Source organism: Talpa europaea (assembly GCF_964194135.1).
Source record: "Talpa europaea genome assembly, chromosome: 15".
NCBI lineage: Eukaryota > Metazoa > Chordata > Mammalia > Eulipotyphla > Talpidae > Talpa > Talpa europaea.
In genome coordinates, this window is record NC_140083.1 from 51,631,397 (window position 1) to 51,650,217 (window position 18,821).

General features: G+C 41.6%; 1 protein-coding gene across 4 annotated transcripts in view; it reads left to right on the top strand.

Moving 5' to 3' along the window:
- ITPR2 (inositol 1,4,5-trisphosphate receptor type 2) overlaps positions 1-18,821 on the top strand; it is a gene marked incomplete at both ends in the record, with an annotated part of 472,402 nt that overhangs the window by 149,032 nt on the left and 304,549 nt on the right. For all 4 annotated transcript variants that reach the window (XM_084254830.1, XM_084254833.1, XM_084254831.1 and 1 more), the window contains 6 exons: positions 4,215-4,387; positions 5,314-5,433; positions 5,548-5,733; positions 7,555-7,806; positions 8,259-8,403; positions 9,385-9,535. In XM_084254830.1, coding sequence (XP_084110956.1) covers positions 4,215-4,387; positions 5,314-5,433; positions 5,548-5,733; positions 7,555-7,806; positions 8,259-8,403; positions 9,385-9,535 — 1,027 coding nt within the window. The remainder of the gene's footprint in view (positions 1-4,214; positions 4,388-5,313; positions 5,434-5,547; positions 5,734-7,554; positions 7,807-8,258; positions 8,404-9,384; positions 9,536-18,821) is intronic.

The window sequence follows — 18,821 nt, forward strand, 5'->3', positions numbered from 1 at the left end:
GAAAAAATACATGCTGTAGGAAAGATAGGTTAAGATACATTGCCTGTGAATCTCTGTTTTTCGTTGTTGTTTTTTTTTTAAGATTTATTTATACATACAAGAACTGGGGTATAAGGCCAGAGGTGCGTGGGGTGAAACGATTCACCAGAGAGAGTATGGAGCAGAACATGTGGATTGACTGAAATACACTGCTGAGGAGAGCAGTGGGAGAGACAGGAGAGGGCTGCTGCGTCATGTGGGTCAGCTCCATGGCCAGGGATCGAACTCGTGCCACAGTAGTTGCAGATTGCTTCATAGTGATGATGCTTAACCCCTTGTGCCACCAGGGAGGCCTCTGAATCTCTGTTTTAAGATGAAGAAAAGGTGAAAAAAGGATATATAAGACAGAGTAGCCAGAAGATCTCATTTATCGTTTAAGACCAGGAGCAATATAGAGGAGGGGGACATTATAAACAAATTCATAAATACCTTTTTTTTAAGAAGATTTATTTATTTATTTATTTATACATATAAGCACTGGGTACAGTCAGAAGCGCAGGAGGGTGAGAGAATTCACCAGAGCCAGAGCAGGGAGCAGAGCAGGCAGAAGGACCAAAGTACACTGCTGAGGGGAGCAACGGGCGGCAGGAGAGGTCTGCGTGCCATGTGGGACCCTCCTCCGGTGGCCGGGAAGCAGCCGGGGATTGAACCTGCGCTGCAGAGGCTGCAGGCATCTCCACAACCTAGCGCTCAACCGCTGCGCCTCTGGGGAGGCCCCATAAATACTTTTAAATATAATCCAAGTTATATATTAAACCTTCTTTCTAGTTGAAAGTGCTGTCATTGGAATTATCTATCCTAGCTCCATTGTATTCCTTCAGGGTGGTGAGATAGAGGCTCTATTTGATTAGAAGAAAAATCAAGTTTCAGGATGTCCAGGGGCTGATCTTCAAGTATTTAGGGCATCAGCGTATACAAAGTCCCCATACGAGGGCCTACATTATTCAGTGGAGGTGTGGGGTGACCAGATCTATTGCTTTTCCTCGTGCTGTGTTTGCCCTCATTTCTATTCTTGAGTCTGAATCTGCTTTGTTAGGCCACCTCCACACACAGAGAAGCAGTGCTCTATTGGAGAGATCCATTTCTGACAAGAGCCAACAGTTTACCCTGTGCCACCCTTGAGAAGCTCAGCCTTTGGAGGGGCCCGAGGGACCCTCTCTACCTTGATGCACTGTGTGCAATGCAGTCTCCTTGGTGTTTGTTTCTCTACTCCTTGCCAGTGGTCCAAGCAACATGCCTTACTTGTGTCCGGTCACAGTTTCTTGGCATCTGACACTGAAAACCCTTTCTCACTGCGCTGTCTTAGTGTGAGTCTCTTGTGCCTAGTGTGTGTGTGCAAGCTGATTGTGCTGTGCAAGCACTTATCATTCTACAGGTGTGTACACACCGACACAGCACACTTTCACTCATTCACTCGCTCATTCTTGCACACCCTGCTACTATAATTAAGCCTCCCCTTTATTCTTATTTCACTCTACCCAGTTATATCACCTCTCCTAGTAAATGTTTATTCACATTGGGGCAACTGCTTTCTGGGTTTATCTGGAACATACCACTGTGGGTGGTATGTTTTGCCTTTTGGGGTGTCTCCCCAAGAAGCAGATCGAACCCATAACAGATGAAGGAATCCCAGGGTTCGTCAAGGGTTAGACTATATGTCTGTTATAGTCTCCTGTACATTCCAGTTGGATCTCAGTGAGCTCAAAATATTTTTCCCATTTCTTTTATTTTTTTAAAATTTTATTTATTATTTAAGTTTTATTGTTATATTTCCTATACAATTACAACCCCCTTATTTTGACCCCAAGCCCTCCTTTCCCCGCCCCCCAACCCCCATAGAGTGTCTCTGGTTCATAGTTGTTTGTTGATTTTGATATTTTCTTTCTTATAGTTATTCTTTTTCCTGGTCCCTTATTTCAGTTTTCTAGATTCCTGCTGTGAGTGAGACCATCCGGTATTTTTCTTTTTCTTTCTGGCTTATTTTGCTGAGTATGATCCCTTCCAGCTCCATCCATGTTTCTGCAAATTGCATGTATTTATCTTTTTTGAATGCTGAGTAATATTCCATGGCATATATGTACCACATCTTCTTGATCCAGTCATCTATTTTTGGGCATTTGGGTTGTTTCCAAAGCTTAGCTATTGTAAACAGTGCTGCTATAAACATAGGGGTGCAGGTGCTCTTTGGAATTGATGTTTCTGTGTCCTTTGGGTAAATACCTAGGAGTGGAATTGCTGGATCATATGGACACTCTATGTTTAGAAGGTCCAGAAATCTCCACACAGCTCTCCATAGTGGTTGGACCAGTTTGCACTCCCACCAACAGTGCAGGAGAGTTCCTTTTTCTCCACAATCTCGCCAACATTTCTTTTGAGTTAAGAATGCTTTGTATTAACCATAAAGTAGCTTTCTGATCTTCTCAGAGCTCGATTTTAAAGTGTAAACAGTGAGATTTTCTACTTTTTGCATAATTACCTTGTGTCCCTTTTTATCCTTACTTAGATTTTATCAGGAATTCTTTTGTGATTTGGCACTTACCCAAGTCTTTAGTATTGACTCTGCTTATTATTACTCAGTGAACTTGGTGATGTCTCTCATTTGATCTCATTGGTTACCAATCTTTTGATCTATTTATCAAACTTCTTGGAGGTTTACCTTTTACTAGAGTATGATAACTATGATCATAAAAACGTACAAATCAACACTTACCTTTAAAATGACATGCCGACAAAGGGCACTTACTTAACAGGCTGCCCTGCGTGCAAGGGCAATCTATCATCTTAAAACACCACAAAGTTGCTATCTAGGGCATTTTTAAGAAATAGACATTTTCTGGTTAAACTTTCCCTAAGGGAAAACCACTTCCCAATCCTAAACGCACCCACTGAAGAAAGAAATATAGCTTCCAAAGGACATTTCCCAAGAAATGGAAGTGAAAACTTGATGGTGGGAGTGGCTAAGCTCACCAGTTCCGTGGGTGGGCTGCTTGTACAGAATGTGAGAGGTGAGCAGCAGCGCCTTGGGGAAAAGGGGAGTGTGTGAACAGTGTGAACAGACTGACTGGAACAGCATGACTGGAACAGCCCTCCTGATCTCCTGTGTGCTTGGAATAACATTTTTATCCTTTACTGTGGCTTGCAAGCTCCTACCCCTTCTCACTCACTACACACTAACTCAGTGGCCATTCTCTGTTTACAGGACACAAAAGCTGACCCCACCATAGAGCCTGTGCCCTCATCAACCCACCTATTTCCACAGCTCCTTCTCCTTTGATCAATTCCCTCATTTTGATTTGAATCATTTCCATCCTGGCTCAACGGTCACTTCTCTGGGGCGCTGACCCTCTCTGAGGTGGCCCCCTTTCTCCATCCTTCTGTTTGTTTCATTTCCCTTAGCAGCACATCAGTCATCATACTTACAAGCTCATTTACTGCTTTTTTTCCTCCTGTGAATGTAAGCTTCACCGAGCTTATCTGTATATTTGCTGCCACCTGCTTCATCTATTGGTTGAATGGATCTGATCAATAAAGTAATTAGTCATATTACCTTGTATGATAGCTTTTAAAGATCAAAAGTAGTATGAAGTGTTAATGTTATTTAAAAGCAAAGTTGTAGTGGATTATGTTGGGTTATACACCAGAAAGATAGCGCCAAGTCCACCTGGGCTCTCCGTGGGTGGAGTGGTTGCCATGGCAGCCAGCATCCTCTAATAGTGCAGGTCTCTTGCTTTGTGCACAGATCATCAGAGGGTCCTTTTCTATAAATATGCTGAAATCATTGGTGATGACTTTTCATGAGTTAGAAGAAGGACTTCCTTGGGTCTTATGAAGTGCTAAGTTACCATGTCATTAAAAATTATTTTAACTAGGTCTGCTTTCCTTTTTTATGACTTAGGAGGAAAACAAGCACCCATATTGACAATTATTTCTAGATACATAATTTTATTATCGTTTAAACTAGGAATGTACTAGTAGGTTTACATTTCCTCCCTTTGCCCCTCTTCCTTCCCACCCCAAGCACCATTGATTGAAGAATTATTTGCTTTGCTCTTTTTCTGATGGAGTCTTTCATGAGTTTTCCATGATGAATAGGTTAATCAGGCCACTGGTCCTAACGGAACCTATTATTTCAATGCCGTTTGGCAGTGCGTTCTAACAGTCTTTTTTCTTTGCAGGAATACATTGCTAAGAATTTCTGTGTCATGCAGTCCCAGATCGGCTATGATATTTTGGCAGAAGACACCATCACAGCTTTGTTGCACAACAACAGGAAACTACTAGAGAAACATATCACAGCAAAAGAAATAGACACATTTGTCAGTTTACTCAGGAGAAATCGCGAGCCAAGGTTTGAAGTGGTTCATGCAGTATTCTTCGCTAGCACAGATTATAATTTCTGGCTTTATTTTTAGGACTTTTTAAAGTTAGATTTCTTTGATATCCCTGACTTTCACAGACAAGATTTGGTTGGGCTTCCAGCTGTTATAATTATGTATAGTAAAGGGTTATTACCTAATATGAAATCAAAGCCCTGTATAGCCTTACACGGTAATTGATTTACTCTGATAGGTTATGTTTTTGTAGTACTTTATAATTTTTCAAAGTATATTCTTATACATTGTCCAATTTGAGTTTTTGCACATTCTCTTGAAGTACAGTGGACATTATATTATTACCCACACTTTAGAGGTGAGAACACTGAAGTCTAGAGAACAGCTTGCCCAAGAATACCCCAAGAGTGAAGAATAGAATAGAAAATAAATCCAGGGTCTCTGATGCCACATCAAGTTCTCTTTCTATTGAACCTTGCTCCCTTATAGGTATTGGAAAATTTAGATTGGTAAAGTTTTCTTAATTAGTGCAGCACATAAATTTTAGAAGATACAATTGTGGTCTTTTGTTTCTACCAGGCCACACTCACTTTGATTAAGTGAGTACTGTATTCCTGTTTTGTTTCGATATTCAGTTCTGGGATAGTGTCACTTTAGGGTAGATAAATGATTTTCTAACCACAATAAGTCATAGTGGGATGACTATCATGAAAAAATAGAAGCAAACTTAATGCTTCTTTGAAACCAAATTTATATTAAATGCAAAGAATTGAATATTTAATTTGTTTGTAATGAGGCAATAGAAGAGCAGTACGTTAGAAATATGTGACATGGAAATCATACCAAAGATAGAACTACATTTCCCTCTCTCTCAGAGTATATTTTTATTGTGGTGATTTTTACAACAGTTTTTTGTTTATGTTCAATATAATTTATTTTCCAGATTTTTGGACTACTTGTCAGATCTGTGTGTGTCGAATACCACGGCTATACCTGTGACTCAAGAACTCATCTGTAAATTTATGTTGAGCCCAGGGAATGCAGACATTCTTATTCAAACTAAGTAAGAGCAGATAATAGAGGCATCTTTTTCTGTTCATTATTGATAAGCATGGAAGTTCTTTATCAAATTTGTTAGTGAGCTTCATTATAGGTTTTGTGTGTATCATATTTCAAGGCTGGTCTCAATGCAAGTTGACAACCCCATGGAGAGTGCCATCCTTTCGGACGACGTTGATGATGAAGAAGTCTGGCTTTACTGGATCGACAGCAATAAGGAACCTCATGGCAAAGCTATCAGGCACCTGGCTCAAGAAGCCAAAGAAGGCACCAAAGTTGATTTGGAAGTTCTTACCTATTACAGGTAAAGTGTGGCAGAGAATCCTAATTCTCATCTCACCTATTCAGAGATAATTCTGTGAAGCCTTTTGAAGTCTGGTGTCTGTGAAAAGTAAATTTAGAAACAGATATTAGAGCTTTGCATAGCTGAAATGTTTAGCATTGGTTACATATTAAAAATGTAAATTAACATCTGGATTTCCCATATATACCACTTGCAACTTTCTGATTTTTCACTAATTTGGAATTGTTGGGCAGCAGAGGGCTTTTTCCCATTATTGATTGAAGTGGGTACAGATAAATGACATATTGGAACCTAGGTAATGGAGTTAAGAGAACAATGGAGCGGGGTGGGAAAGCTGCCCCAGCTCCAGTAGGCCTCAGAGAAAGTAACTGGTGTTTATAGTGCATAGTGGTCAAGACAACGTGGAAACCTAGTGGTCAGGAGAAACTGGTATGAATGGTTACAAAGGTTCAGCAGAGGCACGTGGCAGCAGAGGTTCCCATGGTCATTCCCGAAGGCCAGCATCATGGAGCAAGAACCTGGCTGGTGGTGTTGAGTCAGAGGGATAGAATCCCAAAGCAGAAGAAATCTAGTCAGTTGTACCCAAATGATAGGAATCTGTGCGAGGCAAAGAATGCCTGGTGGTCCCTGGTTTCTATAGATGTAGCTACAGAGCAAAAGACTGATGCTTGATTTTGGAGGCAGATGAATCCAAGGGTACTGAGGCCATGTGGACTGTTCATATTTGGTGTCTTAATAGTGTAGATACTTAATCCTGGAGCTAGTGCAATTGGGGGAGATAGAGAAGATTTCATGTGAACCTTGTCCACAGCCTTCAGGTTTAGTGCATGAGTAATTCTAGGGCTCTAAGACCTGAGGGTCTAAGGACACCACTAGACACAATGCTGGAACAAGAGAAATTGTAACTGAATGATCCTGGAGAACAATTAGAATATGTATGGTCATTTGTTTGCCTAACCTGCTGCTGAAATAATTTGACTCCTGGACCTCCCTGGTGGCGCAGGGGGTTAAGCGCCACATGGTGAAGCAAACCGCAGCCTCTGTGGCATGAGTTTGATCCCCGGCCTGCCAGGGAGTGACCCACATAGCGAAGCAGACCTCTCCTGTCTCGCCCCCTGCTCCCCTCAGCATTGTGTTTTCGTTGGTCTGCCCATTTTGTTCCCCGCTCTGTCTCTGGTGAATCCTCTCACCACCCGCGGCGTCTCTGGCCTGTACCCCAGCTCTTGTATGCATAAATAAATAAATCTTATAAAAAATAAAATAATTTGACTCCAGCTTCACATAAACTTGGAAATTTTAGTATTGTAGAAGAAGCACGGGGGGGCGGGGCTGGGGTTAAGGTGCACAGGTGAATTGGTGAAGAAAATTCTATGGGGAGTACACCTGAGAGGGGAAAGCAAACATTGTTTAAAAATGAGCAATGGGGTACCTCCCAGGTGGTACAAGGGGCTAAATCTCAGCACTATAAAGCTACCTGCAGCCACTGAAGCACAAGTTTGATCCCTGGCCAGAGAGCTGACCCACATGGTGCAGCAGACTTCTTCTGACTCACCCTCTGCTCCCATTAACATTGTATTTCAGTAGATCCACCTATTCTGTTCTCCACTCAGTCTATGGTGAATCCTCTCACCCCCATATCTCTGTCCTGTACCCCAATTCTTATATGCATAAATGAGTAAGTCTCTAAAAAAAGACCAATCATGTAAAAATATATATATATATATATATTTAAAAAATTAAGAAGTAGATCCTGACTGATACTATGATGTTTGAGAACTCTATGAAGAGCAGACCAGTAATGTGATATTTACTGTTTTTAAGGTACCAGCTGAACCTCTTTGCACGAATGTGCTTGGATCGCCAGTATCTGGCCATAAACCAGATCTCCACGCAGCTATCTGTTGATCTGATCCTGAGGTGTATGTCGGATGAGAGCTTGCCCTTTGACCTCCGGGCATCTTTCTGTCGCCTCATGCTCCACATGCATGTCGACAGGGATCCGCAGGAGTCAGTGGTACCTGTGCGCTACGCCAGACTCTGGACAGAGATCCCCACAAAGATCACAATTCATGAGTACGTTTGCAAAAATGTCATAAGGACTTTAAATTCAGCAGATGAACTAAAAACCAAATGTCTTCTTTTCTGAAATGAAATATATGGAAAGACATCTTTGCATTAAAATTTAGGTCATTCATCTTCCAAATGCAAATTAGATGCTGTTTTTGAAGAGTAATATGACATCTCTGGAAAAGAGAAGCATCTTTCTGGAAACCAGTAAACAGACATCACATTCACAATAAGAATCACGATTTAAGTGGTTAATACTGTGGTCAACTCAGAAACCAGTGCTTTACTTGTGTTGACTCATTTCGTAATGGCCCCATTTTACAGATAATGGTATAATATCTAGAAAAGTTAATCAATTAACCCAAGATGACAAAGCCAGGAGGATTCTGTACATATTTTCCTATTTTAAGGTGATTATAACCAATCTGACGTGCCTTATATTCTTTCTATCTTTTCAGATATGATTCTATAACAGACTCTTCTAGAAATGATATGAAGAGGAAATTTGCACTGACAATGGAATTTGTTGAAGAATATTTGAAAGAAGTTGTAAATCAGCCTTTTCCTTTTGGAGATAAAGAAAAAAACAAACTGACATTTGAGGTAATTTTTAAAAAAACTTCTCTGTCTGAAACTAGTTCCATTGAACAGCAGGATTTTTCCCACTAACATTGAGGGTGTTTTGGTAGTTGGGTCACTTTCTCTGTGCCATTGATTACAAGATAGATTTGATTCTTTAATTACATTTGTCCAGTGGAAAATATTTTATTTATAATTCTCTGTTAGCATGGTTTCCTTGATCTTTTTGTTTTACTTATTTGTGTTAGCTTTATTGCATTTAGTGGACAAATATAGCTTTGCATATTTTATAATATATTTGAATACATTTTTTTCATTTCCCCAAAGGTGATATTTTTAGCCTTATTAGATTGAATTTAAATATCTCCATTTACCATTTTGAGGATATAGGGACAAAACTAGAGGAGATAATTACTTGATAGCTGGTGTGTAGCTACCTGCTGTTGGATAACATTTGCCCCCAAAGGTAGCAACCTAAAGCAACAAACAGTGTCTCACACCTAGGGGTCAGGAATCTGGAAGTACTTAGTTAGATGGTGCTGGTTCACTGTCTCCATCAGGTTGTAATTAAATGCTGACTTGGGTTACAGCTATCTGGGATGAACAGTGCTTCAGGCTCACTATTCACATGGTCCTTGGTGGCCATGTTTCCTTGCTGGCTGTTGACCAAACACCTCCCCTTCTTGTCACATGGAACTTTCTATAGGTTAGCCTGGGTGAGCGTCCTTAGTGGATAGCACCTGGCTCCCCCTAGATCAAACGACAGGAGGAGAACATACCTCATCCTCTTGCCCTAGGGACCTTGGATGCATTTGATGACCTTGGATATTATTCTAAACTTGTATAAATCAGAGTTCTAGTGGTTGGTTGCTTTTGCAGGTATTTTAATTCTTATGTATTAAAGGATTACAGAGTTGAAGAATAATAACTAATTTAGATAATAAAAAGTATTTCTGTTCCTAATGCTTTTCTGTTCTGCCCCACCTTTTCCCCTTCCATTTTAAGGTGGTCCACTTGGCTCGAAATCTTATATACTTTGGATTTTACAGTTTCAGTGAACTCTTAAGGCTAACAAGGACACTTCTGGCTATCCTAGATATTGTACAGACCCCCATGTCATCGTATTTTGAAAGATTAAGCAAATTTCAAGATGGAGGTAAGACTTCTTGAGAAAAGTTATAGTTGGTTTGGTATTATGTGAAGATGAGATAAAAACAAGTCTACAGAGAAGTGGTTGTTAATGCGTACTTGCTAATAAATGTCACAAACAGAAAGTAATCCTGTGCCAAGATTGAGTGATGACAGGCTGGGTTTTCAAACTTACTTCCCTGTTTTTAACACTAAAGCTTAGAAAGGTAATTTTATGAGATCAAGCTCATCTTGAGAATAACATAAGAGCCAATCTGTTATAGGACAGGGAGAGGGGCAGCCCAAACCCCGCAAACCTGCCTATTCTAAATGGGTTCTGCCATCCGCCGCATTAACACAAAACATATGACACTTTAATGGGAAGGAACTTTAATAAAAACTAGGAAACAATACAGGTAAGGCAAAGAGTCTAGTTTCTAAATGAAGCACCCAAAGTTACCCGTCCCCTCGTGGGTAAAACTCCATCCATATGGGATCGGCCCAGAGCAAGGCCCCAAAGCCTGCCACAAGTCTAAAGCATCTTCCAGTGGGGACCCACAGAAAAGGGTCAGAAACTACCAGACAAGCCCGGAAGGAAAAGAGCAAAATCAACATCAAGATAAAAGCTGCCATTGTCACCTCCCCATGGGTCTCACCCACATCTGTGTCACCCCGTCCACGACCAAAAGACAAGCGCAGTTTCTTCACGTGTCTCTAGGCTCCATGTGCCTCCTCCAGGTCTCCTGGCTCCATCCTGCTTCCTTCCTGTCTCTTCTGCTTCTCCTCTTCCTGCTCAGCTCCACCCTCCCTTGGGTGGGGCAGGGAACCTCCCCCTTTCCTGGGGACCACCCTGTTACAATCCCCCCTTTTAATTTTTATTCCACCATATCTATGGTGGCACAGATCTCAGGGTGTAGTCTTAGGAGACAGTCTTTTTTTAGGGTTACAATGTGTATAAGAGAAGCAACAATTTGCAGCATTGTCCATGAATGACCAGTATGACAGTTTCATTACTTAAAAATACTCCATTATCCAAGCCAAAAGAAAAAAAAAAATGGAGCATTGGCTAAAACAAGATAGCAAATATATCAAAATCACAGGGAAAGAATGTTAAAATGGTTTAACTTATGCAAAAATGAATTCTCTCAACCTTGATCCCAAACTTTAACAGCATAGCAAAAGTTTGCAAATTAAATCTACTTTTAAACCGTTTTTCCTATTTTTGCATAAAATCACAGGGCAGAAATAACTAACAGCAATTTTTAGCTGGCTTTGTTGAAATACTCCATACAGGATCAGAGCGAACCGGTGGCATCCAGTCGATGTATGCTTCAGGTATAAAGTTGGTCTCATCAGACTCCACCTGGGCTTTCCTCTTCTCGAGGGTACCAGGGCATTTTCGTTGGCCGGGTTGTCCAGTCCTGCCAATGGAGGCAAGCTTCCTCACCTTCTTTGGAAGTCTCTGGAACCCTACAAACAAGGCAAACAGGTTCTCCTCTTCTTGGTTCAGCTCTTTTTTAACTTTCTGGAAGAACTCCACACAAAGCCACACAAACTCATGTCCAATTTTTGTTTAAGCAGACAAAATCCCTATGGAAGTTATGCAAAAACAGACTCTGAAATAAGTAGCAAAAATTACTACCACTATTTGTATGCTGTGTTGGTATCAAGGGGAGAGAAAATGTGACAAGTTAGCTTTGCTGGAAAAAAAAAATTGCAACCTTTCTGCAGATCCTGATTACTCAAAACAAAACAAAAACTTCGTGGATTCAGGACAGAATGCATAAAAAAATTTCCAGTATTATGTCAAAGAAACCTTAGTAAATGTCAGGTGTATTTCCAGGTCTATTCAGTCCTTTGTAGGGAAGTTTTTTACTCTCAACAGTTCCATCAATAGGAATCTGTTGAGACCTTTTCTCCCTATATTTCCAGAAACAATTTCTGTAGATGTGAAACAATTGAATTATACAATATTACAAGGTGACAATCACCATTGACAATTTACATACATACCAAATACTACTGTTAACATTTTGTACATACCAAAGTTTTACCATTTTCCCAAGTGACAATGCTTCCCTTCCAGTTTTACTTCATTAGGTAAAAGCCAAATAGAACAAATTCATGTAATGCCTTCCCAGGAGGAAAAGGAGAAACTTTGTGGAGTGTCTCAGGAGCTCTACTGAGGTTCCACAAAATTTCCTTGCATTAGTCAAATGACAGGCTACCAAATTTGTACTTGAATTTAGATTTCTGGGAAGCTTTGCCATAAATATCAGAAAATTAACAGAAACAACAATATTTTAATCTCTATGAAGGCACTGGCTTAGTTCAGTAGCACAATGTTGACAATCAAACCATAACCTTTAGTTTTTCTCATAACTGGAGACTCTTTTTTTCAAAGTCTATGGGCACCACGTATACCAATATTTCAACCACTCTAGGCCAAGACAGACACAAGGACATACAGACATACAACATATAGACAAAGACAGTTTTTTTTTTTTAGTTATGCCACGTAGAATATGTTATGTAACTGCAGTTTTACTCCATAGGCTCAGAAAAAAATGTCCAAGTCCAAAAAAATGTGGAGTGTTGCTGGCAGAAAAATTTCCAGTTGTCATCCTGCAAACCTAAGACTTTGGAAATAGGAAGGAAAAGTTTTATTAATCACAAGAGTTACATGACCTTGTTTATCACCTTAGGGTTTTTCAGTGTTGAAGACTTTTTATTAGAAGTCAATCCTGGGGTATTCTGTACAGCAACTGAAAGAATAAAAGTAACAGTTAACTTTTAAGCAAAAGGAGTCATCTCTTGTTAGCCACCAAGCAGGCACTCCTTGGGTTTCCTGGAATAGAACCTGAAAAAGCAAAATCAAATTATCGGTAATTAACTTTCAATTAAAAGGAGTCATCTCCTTATTTCTGTTAGCCACTCTGGGACAGAAGCTGAAAGAGCAGATTAAACATCTAAGCACAAATTACACCTCCCCCACACTAGGGAGGGACAACAACAACACAGGTATGAAAACCTGGTACAGTTATATGATGCACCCTAAAGAGTGCTTTCCACAACAGACCTTCCTCAGTAGGAAGCAGAAACTTAGAATCTTGTCTTACACCAGCAATTGAACAAATCCAGGATTCAAAATGGCAAACATGCCCAAAACAAATTGTGTAGACAAAATTCACAGCAGCAAATCCTTTCAGATTCAGACAAAATCTTGTTAATTTTTCTGATCCAGACTTTGCAAAAATTCAAGTTATCTCCAAGAATCCATCAAGGCTACCAGCAATTACCAGTTACTGCTTAAGGGTACTCTGCACTTAACACCCAGGCATACATTTGCTAATTTAAACACCACTGCTCCACAATTGGCTGGCAAAACCCGTTGGACACAGGGCAGGAAGTAGTCAAAGACAAAGCAACATATTAAAGAAGAACCATTATTGCCTTTAGAAATGCTAATGAGACAGCAGAGATTACAAAAAGAAAGAAAAAAAAGTTCCAAAGTCCTAGCAACAAGAACCTCTGAATTTTACAAGAGCACTCCAAGTGGCCTCAGACGCCATCTTTGATCTGGCCACATGGTCCAACATACTGCCTAATCTTTTGAGTAAAACTGGCACAGAACAACTTCCACAAAATCAAATGTCTTAGCAAGTCACTACAAACAAATTACATACAGACACACAGATCTTCACAAAGCCCAAGCCAGTTTTTCAACAGCAAATTGACACATGAAACAAACACACTGGAGAAACGAAAAATCACATTTGCGCTTATGGTAGCCAGTGCCATAGGGAAGCCCAATTTCCCCATGGGGCTGACTAACTGTTATAGAGCAGCCCCGATATTAAACGGGTTCCTGGCTGTGGGTCCTCACCCGCGCGCTTTAAAGAGACTTATGAATACTCTACTACAGACACATGCAAAAGGGTTAATAAAAGGTTTATTTACAAGAGGAAAGGAAATAAGGAAAATGTACAACTCAGGGAGAAAATAGGGAAATAAAGTCTTTAATGCGTCCTACCCGATCCGACGACCTGGAAACCCAAAGTCACTCTCAGAGCTGGCCGGACGCTCCGAGCTGGCCGAGAGCCCAAAAATGGAGAGCCCCCCAAAGCCCACGTGTCTGCCTTTTGTATCCACCTGGCTGCTTAACCCCACCCTCAGGTCCCAGCCACCTTCCCTTTGGTGGTGATGGGATTTGGAGTTCCCAGTGTCTTTGGCTTTGACCTGGGGTGGGGGTGGAGTCCACAAAGCCTGTATGGAATTTGCTTTGGGACCGCCTTTTCCCCCTAACATAACCAGGGATGGCTCTCTCCTAAATCACGTTGGACGCCAAATCTGTTATAGGACAGGGAGAGGGGCAGCCCAAACCCCGCAAACCTGCCTATTCTAAATGGGTTCTGCCATCTGCCGCATCAACACAAAACATATGACACTTTAATGGGAAGGAACTTTAATAAAAACTAGGAAACAATACAGGTAAGGCAAAGAGTCTAGTTTCTAAATGAAGCACCCAAAGTTACCCGTCCCCTCGTGGGTAAAACTCCATCCATATGGGATCGGCCCAGAGCAAGGCCCCAAAGCCTGCCATAAGTCTAAAGCATCTTCCAGTGGGGACCCACAGAAAAGAGTCAGAAACAACCAAACAAGCCCGGAAGGAAAAGAGCAAAATCAACATCAAGATAAAAGCTGCCATTGTCACCTCCCCATGGGTCTCACCCACATCTGTGTCACCCCGTCCACGACCAAAAGACAAGCGCAGCTTCTTCACGTGTCTCTAGGCTCCACGCGCCTCCTCCAGGTCTCCTGGCTCCATCCTGCTTCCTTCCTCTGTCTCTTCTTCTGCTTCTCCTCTTCCTGCTCAGCTCCACCCTCCCTTGGGTGGGGCAGGGAACCTCCCCCTTTCCTAGGGACCACCCTGTTACAAATCCATTAGTGAAAATTTAATGTGCTGAAAAATTAATAGTTTGGATATTTATGATCACCCTTGTAGGTGTCATGCTGATTATGCCTCATAGCAGGGGAGAGAAAAATGCAAAGAATGGGTGCACTCAGGGTCATCACAGAAGTAGTGAATGCAAATCCAGTGGGAATGGGCTTTTGCCTCTGCCGTTTGCAATTCCTGCCCTTACCCTTTGTTGTTAGTCATGGTGTTTATCTTCACTCTAAGTTTTTTTTCTCATCTGAGATATGAAGATGATAATAATATTTTGTTCAGTTTCCTTATGAGAATTAAGTGGATATAAACAAATCATTCCAAGTACTTAAAACAATGTCTGTCTCATAACAAAATAAAATAATTTTTGATGTCCTGAAAACAGTAGATGATTGCTCGCAGCAGGTGTGTTGAGAATGCATTTAGGATTTGCATCTGTAAGGAAATGAGGAGGGTAGGAGTGAACATGTTATAGGACAGGGAGAGGGGCAGCCCAAACCCCGCAAACCTGCCTATTCTAAATGGGTTCTGCCATCCGCCGCATCAACACAAAACATAGGAGACTTTAAGGGGAAGGAACTTTAATAAAACTAGGAAACAATACAGGTAAGGCAAAGAGTCTAGTTTCTAAATGAAGCATCCAGAGTTACCCGTCCCCTCGTGGGTAAAACTCCATCCATATGGGATTGGCCCAGAACAAGGCCCCAAAGCCTGCTACAAGTCTAAAGCATCTTCCAGTGGGGACCCACAGAAAAGGGTCACAAACAACTGGACAAGCCCGGAAGGAAAAGAGCAAAATCAACATCAAGATAAAAGCTGCCATTGTCACCTCCCCATGGGTCTCACCCACATCTGTGTCACCCAGTCCACGACCAAAAGACAAGCGCAGTTTCTTCACGTGTCTCTCGGCTCCATGCACCTCCTCCAGGTCTCCTTGCTCCATCCTGCTTCCTTCCTCAGCCTCTTCTGCAGCTTCTCCTTTTCCTGCTCAGCTCCACCCTCCCTTGGGTTGGGCAGGGAACCTCCCCCTTTCCTGGGGACCACCCTGTTGCAAACAGACAGAGAAGCTGATCCATGATGCCATTACAGCGGAGACCCCAGCTGACCATCAGGGAGTTCAGGGGCTGGGATGGCCCTCTGTACTTGTCAGAAATGAAGGCCTGGGAGCTAAGCTTTGCACCATTGTATCAGCCTTCTGTTGACTCTGGCTTCTTCATGGAGGAGTGCGTAGGTTTGGGTAAGGCAGTCGCGGGTCACTAGCTAGGGGTTATTGTGATGAGGCACAGCTATGAGAAGTTGGTTGTCCTCATGCCCAGGAATTGGGGATCAGCTTTAAGGAAGGACATGGATGGAAAACAGTGTATCCACTACAGGATGAAGAAAGTTCAATGAGAAACCTAATTTTAGACGGAAGAAAGAAATAAATACCTGGTTAAAAATGATAAATTAGTCACTCCCAGGTAGCTGAAGTAATGAACTGCTGCCTCCTAAATCTCAGCTCCTTCTGCATCATCCAGAATATGTGTTTAGATCAATAAGAAGCAAATTAAATGACATCAGTCCCTCATCTTCAGCAGAACTAGAAGACAGAAGACAGTACAGACTTTAGTTACTGTAAACAGAATAGACATCCATTTGTAGTAGAGCTGACTCATAAGCTCACTGCAAGCCTTTGTGGACAATTCTGGGAAAACCCATCTAGAAGAGATAAGAAGGGATTATGTGAGAGTCATCCTTAGACAGTGTGAAAGGTACTGAAAGAGAATCCAGGTAGATAAGAGCAACCAGTAAAGAGGAAGGAAGTTCCTCTTTAGAGCAACAGGCCTGGAAAAGCAATGCTTCCAAAGTGAACAAAGTTAACAGCGAAGGAGAGGCGCCCTTTGGAGTCTTGCTGGTAAAAAGAAAAGAAGCAAGGATGACAGATCCTGAATACCAGGTGACAAAGTGATAATTGAAGGAAATATAACTCCTCCCCATAGCCCTCCACCGAGAACCAAGCATTAGAGAAACTGTCACGGCTTAAAGGAGAAGGTGCTCTTGAACTAAAGATCTCATAAACCAGTTCTTTCTGTCAATCTGGTTCATGAAATGCTTACATGTCCTCAGCTTCAGCTGTAAGAAGTAATGAAGATCAAAATAGAACAGAAAATCCAGATATCAGTAGATGGAAATTCCTCCCTGAAAAGCAGCCTTGAAACAGAAGAAAATTGTAACGTGATGCTTTACAATGAATTAAATACTTTCAAACAAACTAACTCTCAAGTAGTGCAGGGAAGGTGCAGGCATGTAAAGAGAGTGAGGGAGGAGTAGATGTGGTAGAATATGTGGATCTAATAAATCTGGGCAGAGGATAGTATATGAGTTCTTTGTATTATTTTTGCAACTCTTCCCATACGTTGGAAAGGATTTCAAAGCAGAAGTTAACTTAAATAATTAAGTAGAAAAATGATTTATAGAAGTAAGATGACACTTCAAACTTACAACTCTACTAGGAAGTATGTTATTATAGCTGAGTTCCATTAGACTATAAATTTCTAACGTAAGTTCTGAGCAACTATAAATCCTTAAAAGAAGGAAGAAAGAACACATTTCGAGACTCTCCCAATGTGGAGACAGGCTTGTCACACCTGGGAAAATTTCTTGTGTTGTGGGGGAAACAGGTTGATGCCAGAGAGCACATTCCAGATCATGGAAAGTACCTGGGGAAAGATTTGTTTTAAGGGACAGCTCACGGCTGGGGCAGCGCCTCCCTGTGGCAGCCCCCAGTATAATTCCACTGGGGCTCCTTTCTATTCAAAGAGTTTGGATTATAAATTTCTATTTTAGTGAAACTTTTTTTTCAATTGAAAACCGCTTGCAAAGTACAACACACACACACACACACAAAAAAAAAAAAAAAACCCAGGAAATAGTTTTGTAAGCCTTGTTGCTAGATTTTGTAAGCCTTTAAGTAAATGATAACACTTTTCTCAATCCGTGTTGTCTGCAAATTTTATGCGATGGCACAAGGTCTGTTTTCATCCTTCTGATCTGTTCACTACTGGTGAATTCTATTCCATCTCAGCTGGGGCTGGACATTCAGAGAGACCCATTCCCTGAGGTTTGGCAGGTCAGACCCTGGGGAGTTGGAAGATGAGCCGTGTGAATGGCAAAGGCTATAGGTTCCTGGAGCTTAGTTCGGTCCCTGCCCCACTTGCATCTGTTTTAAATGGGTGCATGAGCAGCTTCCATTTGGTGTTTTTTGGGGGAAATCCTAGGTGTAGATCCCAGCAATGGGGATGGCTGACTTGCAAAGTGGCAGGTAACAAGTTTTCTCTTCTGGATGTTTGTGGTGCCCCCATCTCCAGGTGGCTGTGGGCCGCCTCATCCAGAGCAGTGGGGGGTCAGAGCTCCATCCTCAGGCCCTGCCACTCCCCCTCCCAGGAACTTTCTTCTGGTGGGAATGCTGAGCAGAACTTGCTAAGCCCAGGAGAAGCTGCTTTTCACCTTGCATGTGCCAGAGGTGGCCCATTCAGGGAATTTCCGGCTCTCTCCCAGGGACACCAGCGTGCTGGCTTGTGCTCTGGTGAAACAGCAGATTCCAGTCTTTAGAACTCTCAATCTAGTGCCTCTTATTGGCTGTGTACTCACTTAAGGAAAGAAATATTGTTTTCAAACAAATGTATTCACTCCCAGCAGGCTATGTTGTTGAGTCAATTTCCTCGCCTAATACCTATCATTTGCTCTCAGCGACTTAAAGCACACAGGCACTGTTCAGTGTAATTGATCTTTTGGGTGGAAGGATTATGTCAAGTCAGGCTCTTCTTTATGGTGTTTAGAAGTTACAAGCAAATGCATGCACAGGATATATCCAATATATAGTCAGAAGCTCATTGCATTGAAAAATAGATACATTTTTTCTCTTTATGCTTGTTGAAGGGTATCCAAACCAAGGGTTTATACTAATGATAAAGAACATTTTTTTATAATAGGGAGGGTATGTTTTGTTCTACTAGACAGCCATCTAAATGATGGGGGACACACTTGAATCCTACTTGCACATTCTTGTACTGAGTAGCATGACATACTTCCTCTGAGTAGTGGGAGCAAGGACTGTCTCCACCCCAGCAGTGAGGAGCTGACAGTGTAATGGAAATGGCTGGAGTCTAGTTTGCTCTTCAGTTCTCCTCTCAGTATGTTTCCTCTTACCTCTCTGCTATTTGAGGGGAAATGTAGTTCACATTTAAACATGGAGCAATGAAGTCTCAACACTGAGTAAAATTTAGGCTTGGTGAAGGTGTCCAGGCCACCATTATCATGTCTTTTCCTATCCCTCCCATTGCTAACTCCCTCCAACTCACTGAAATTTAAAAAATCAGTATGTCAG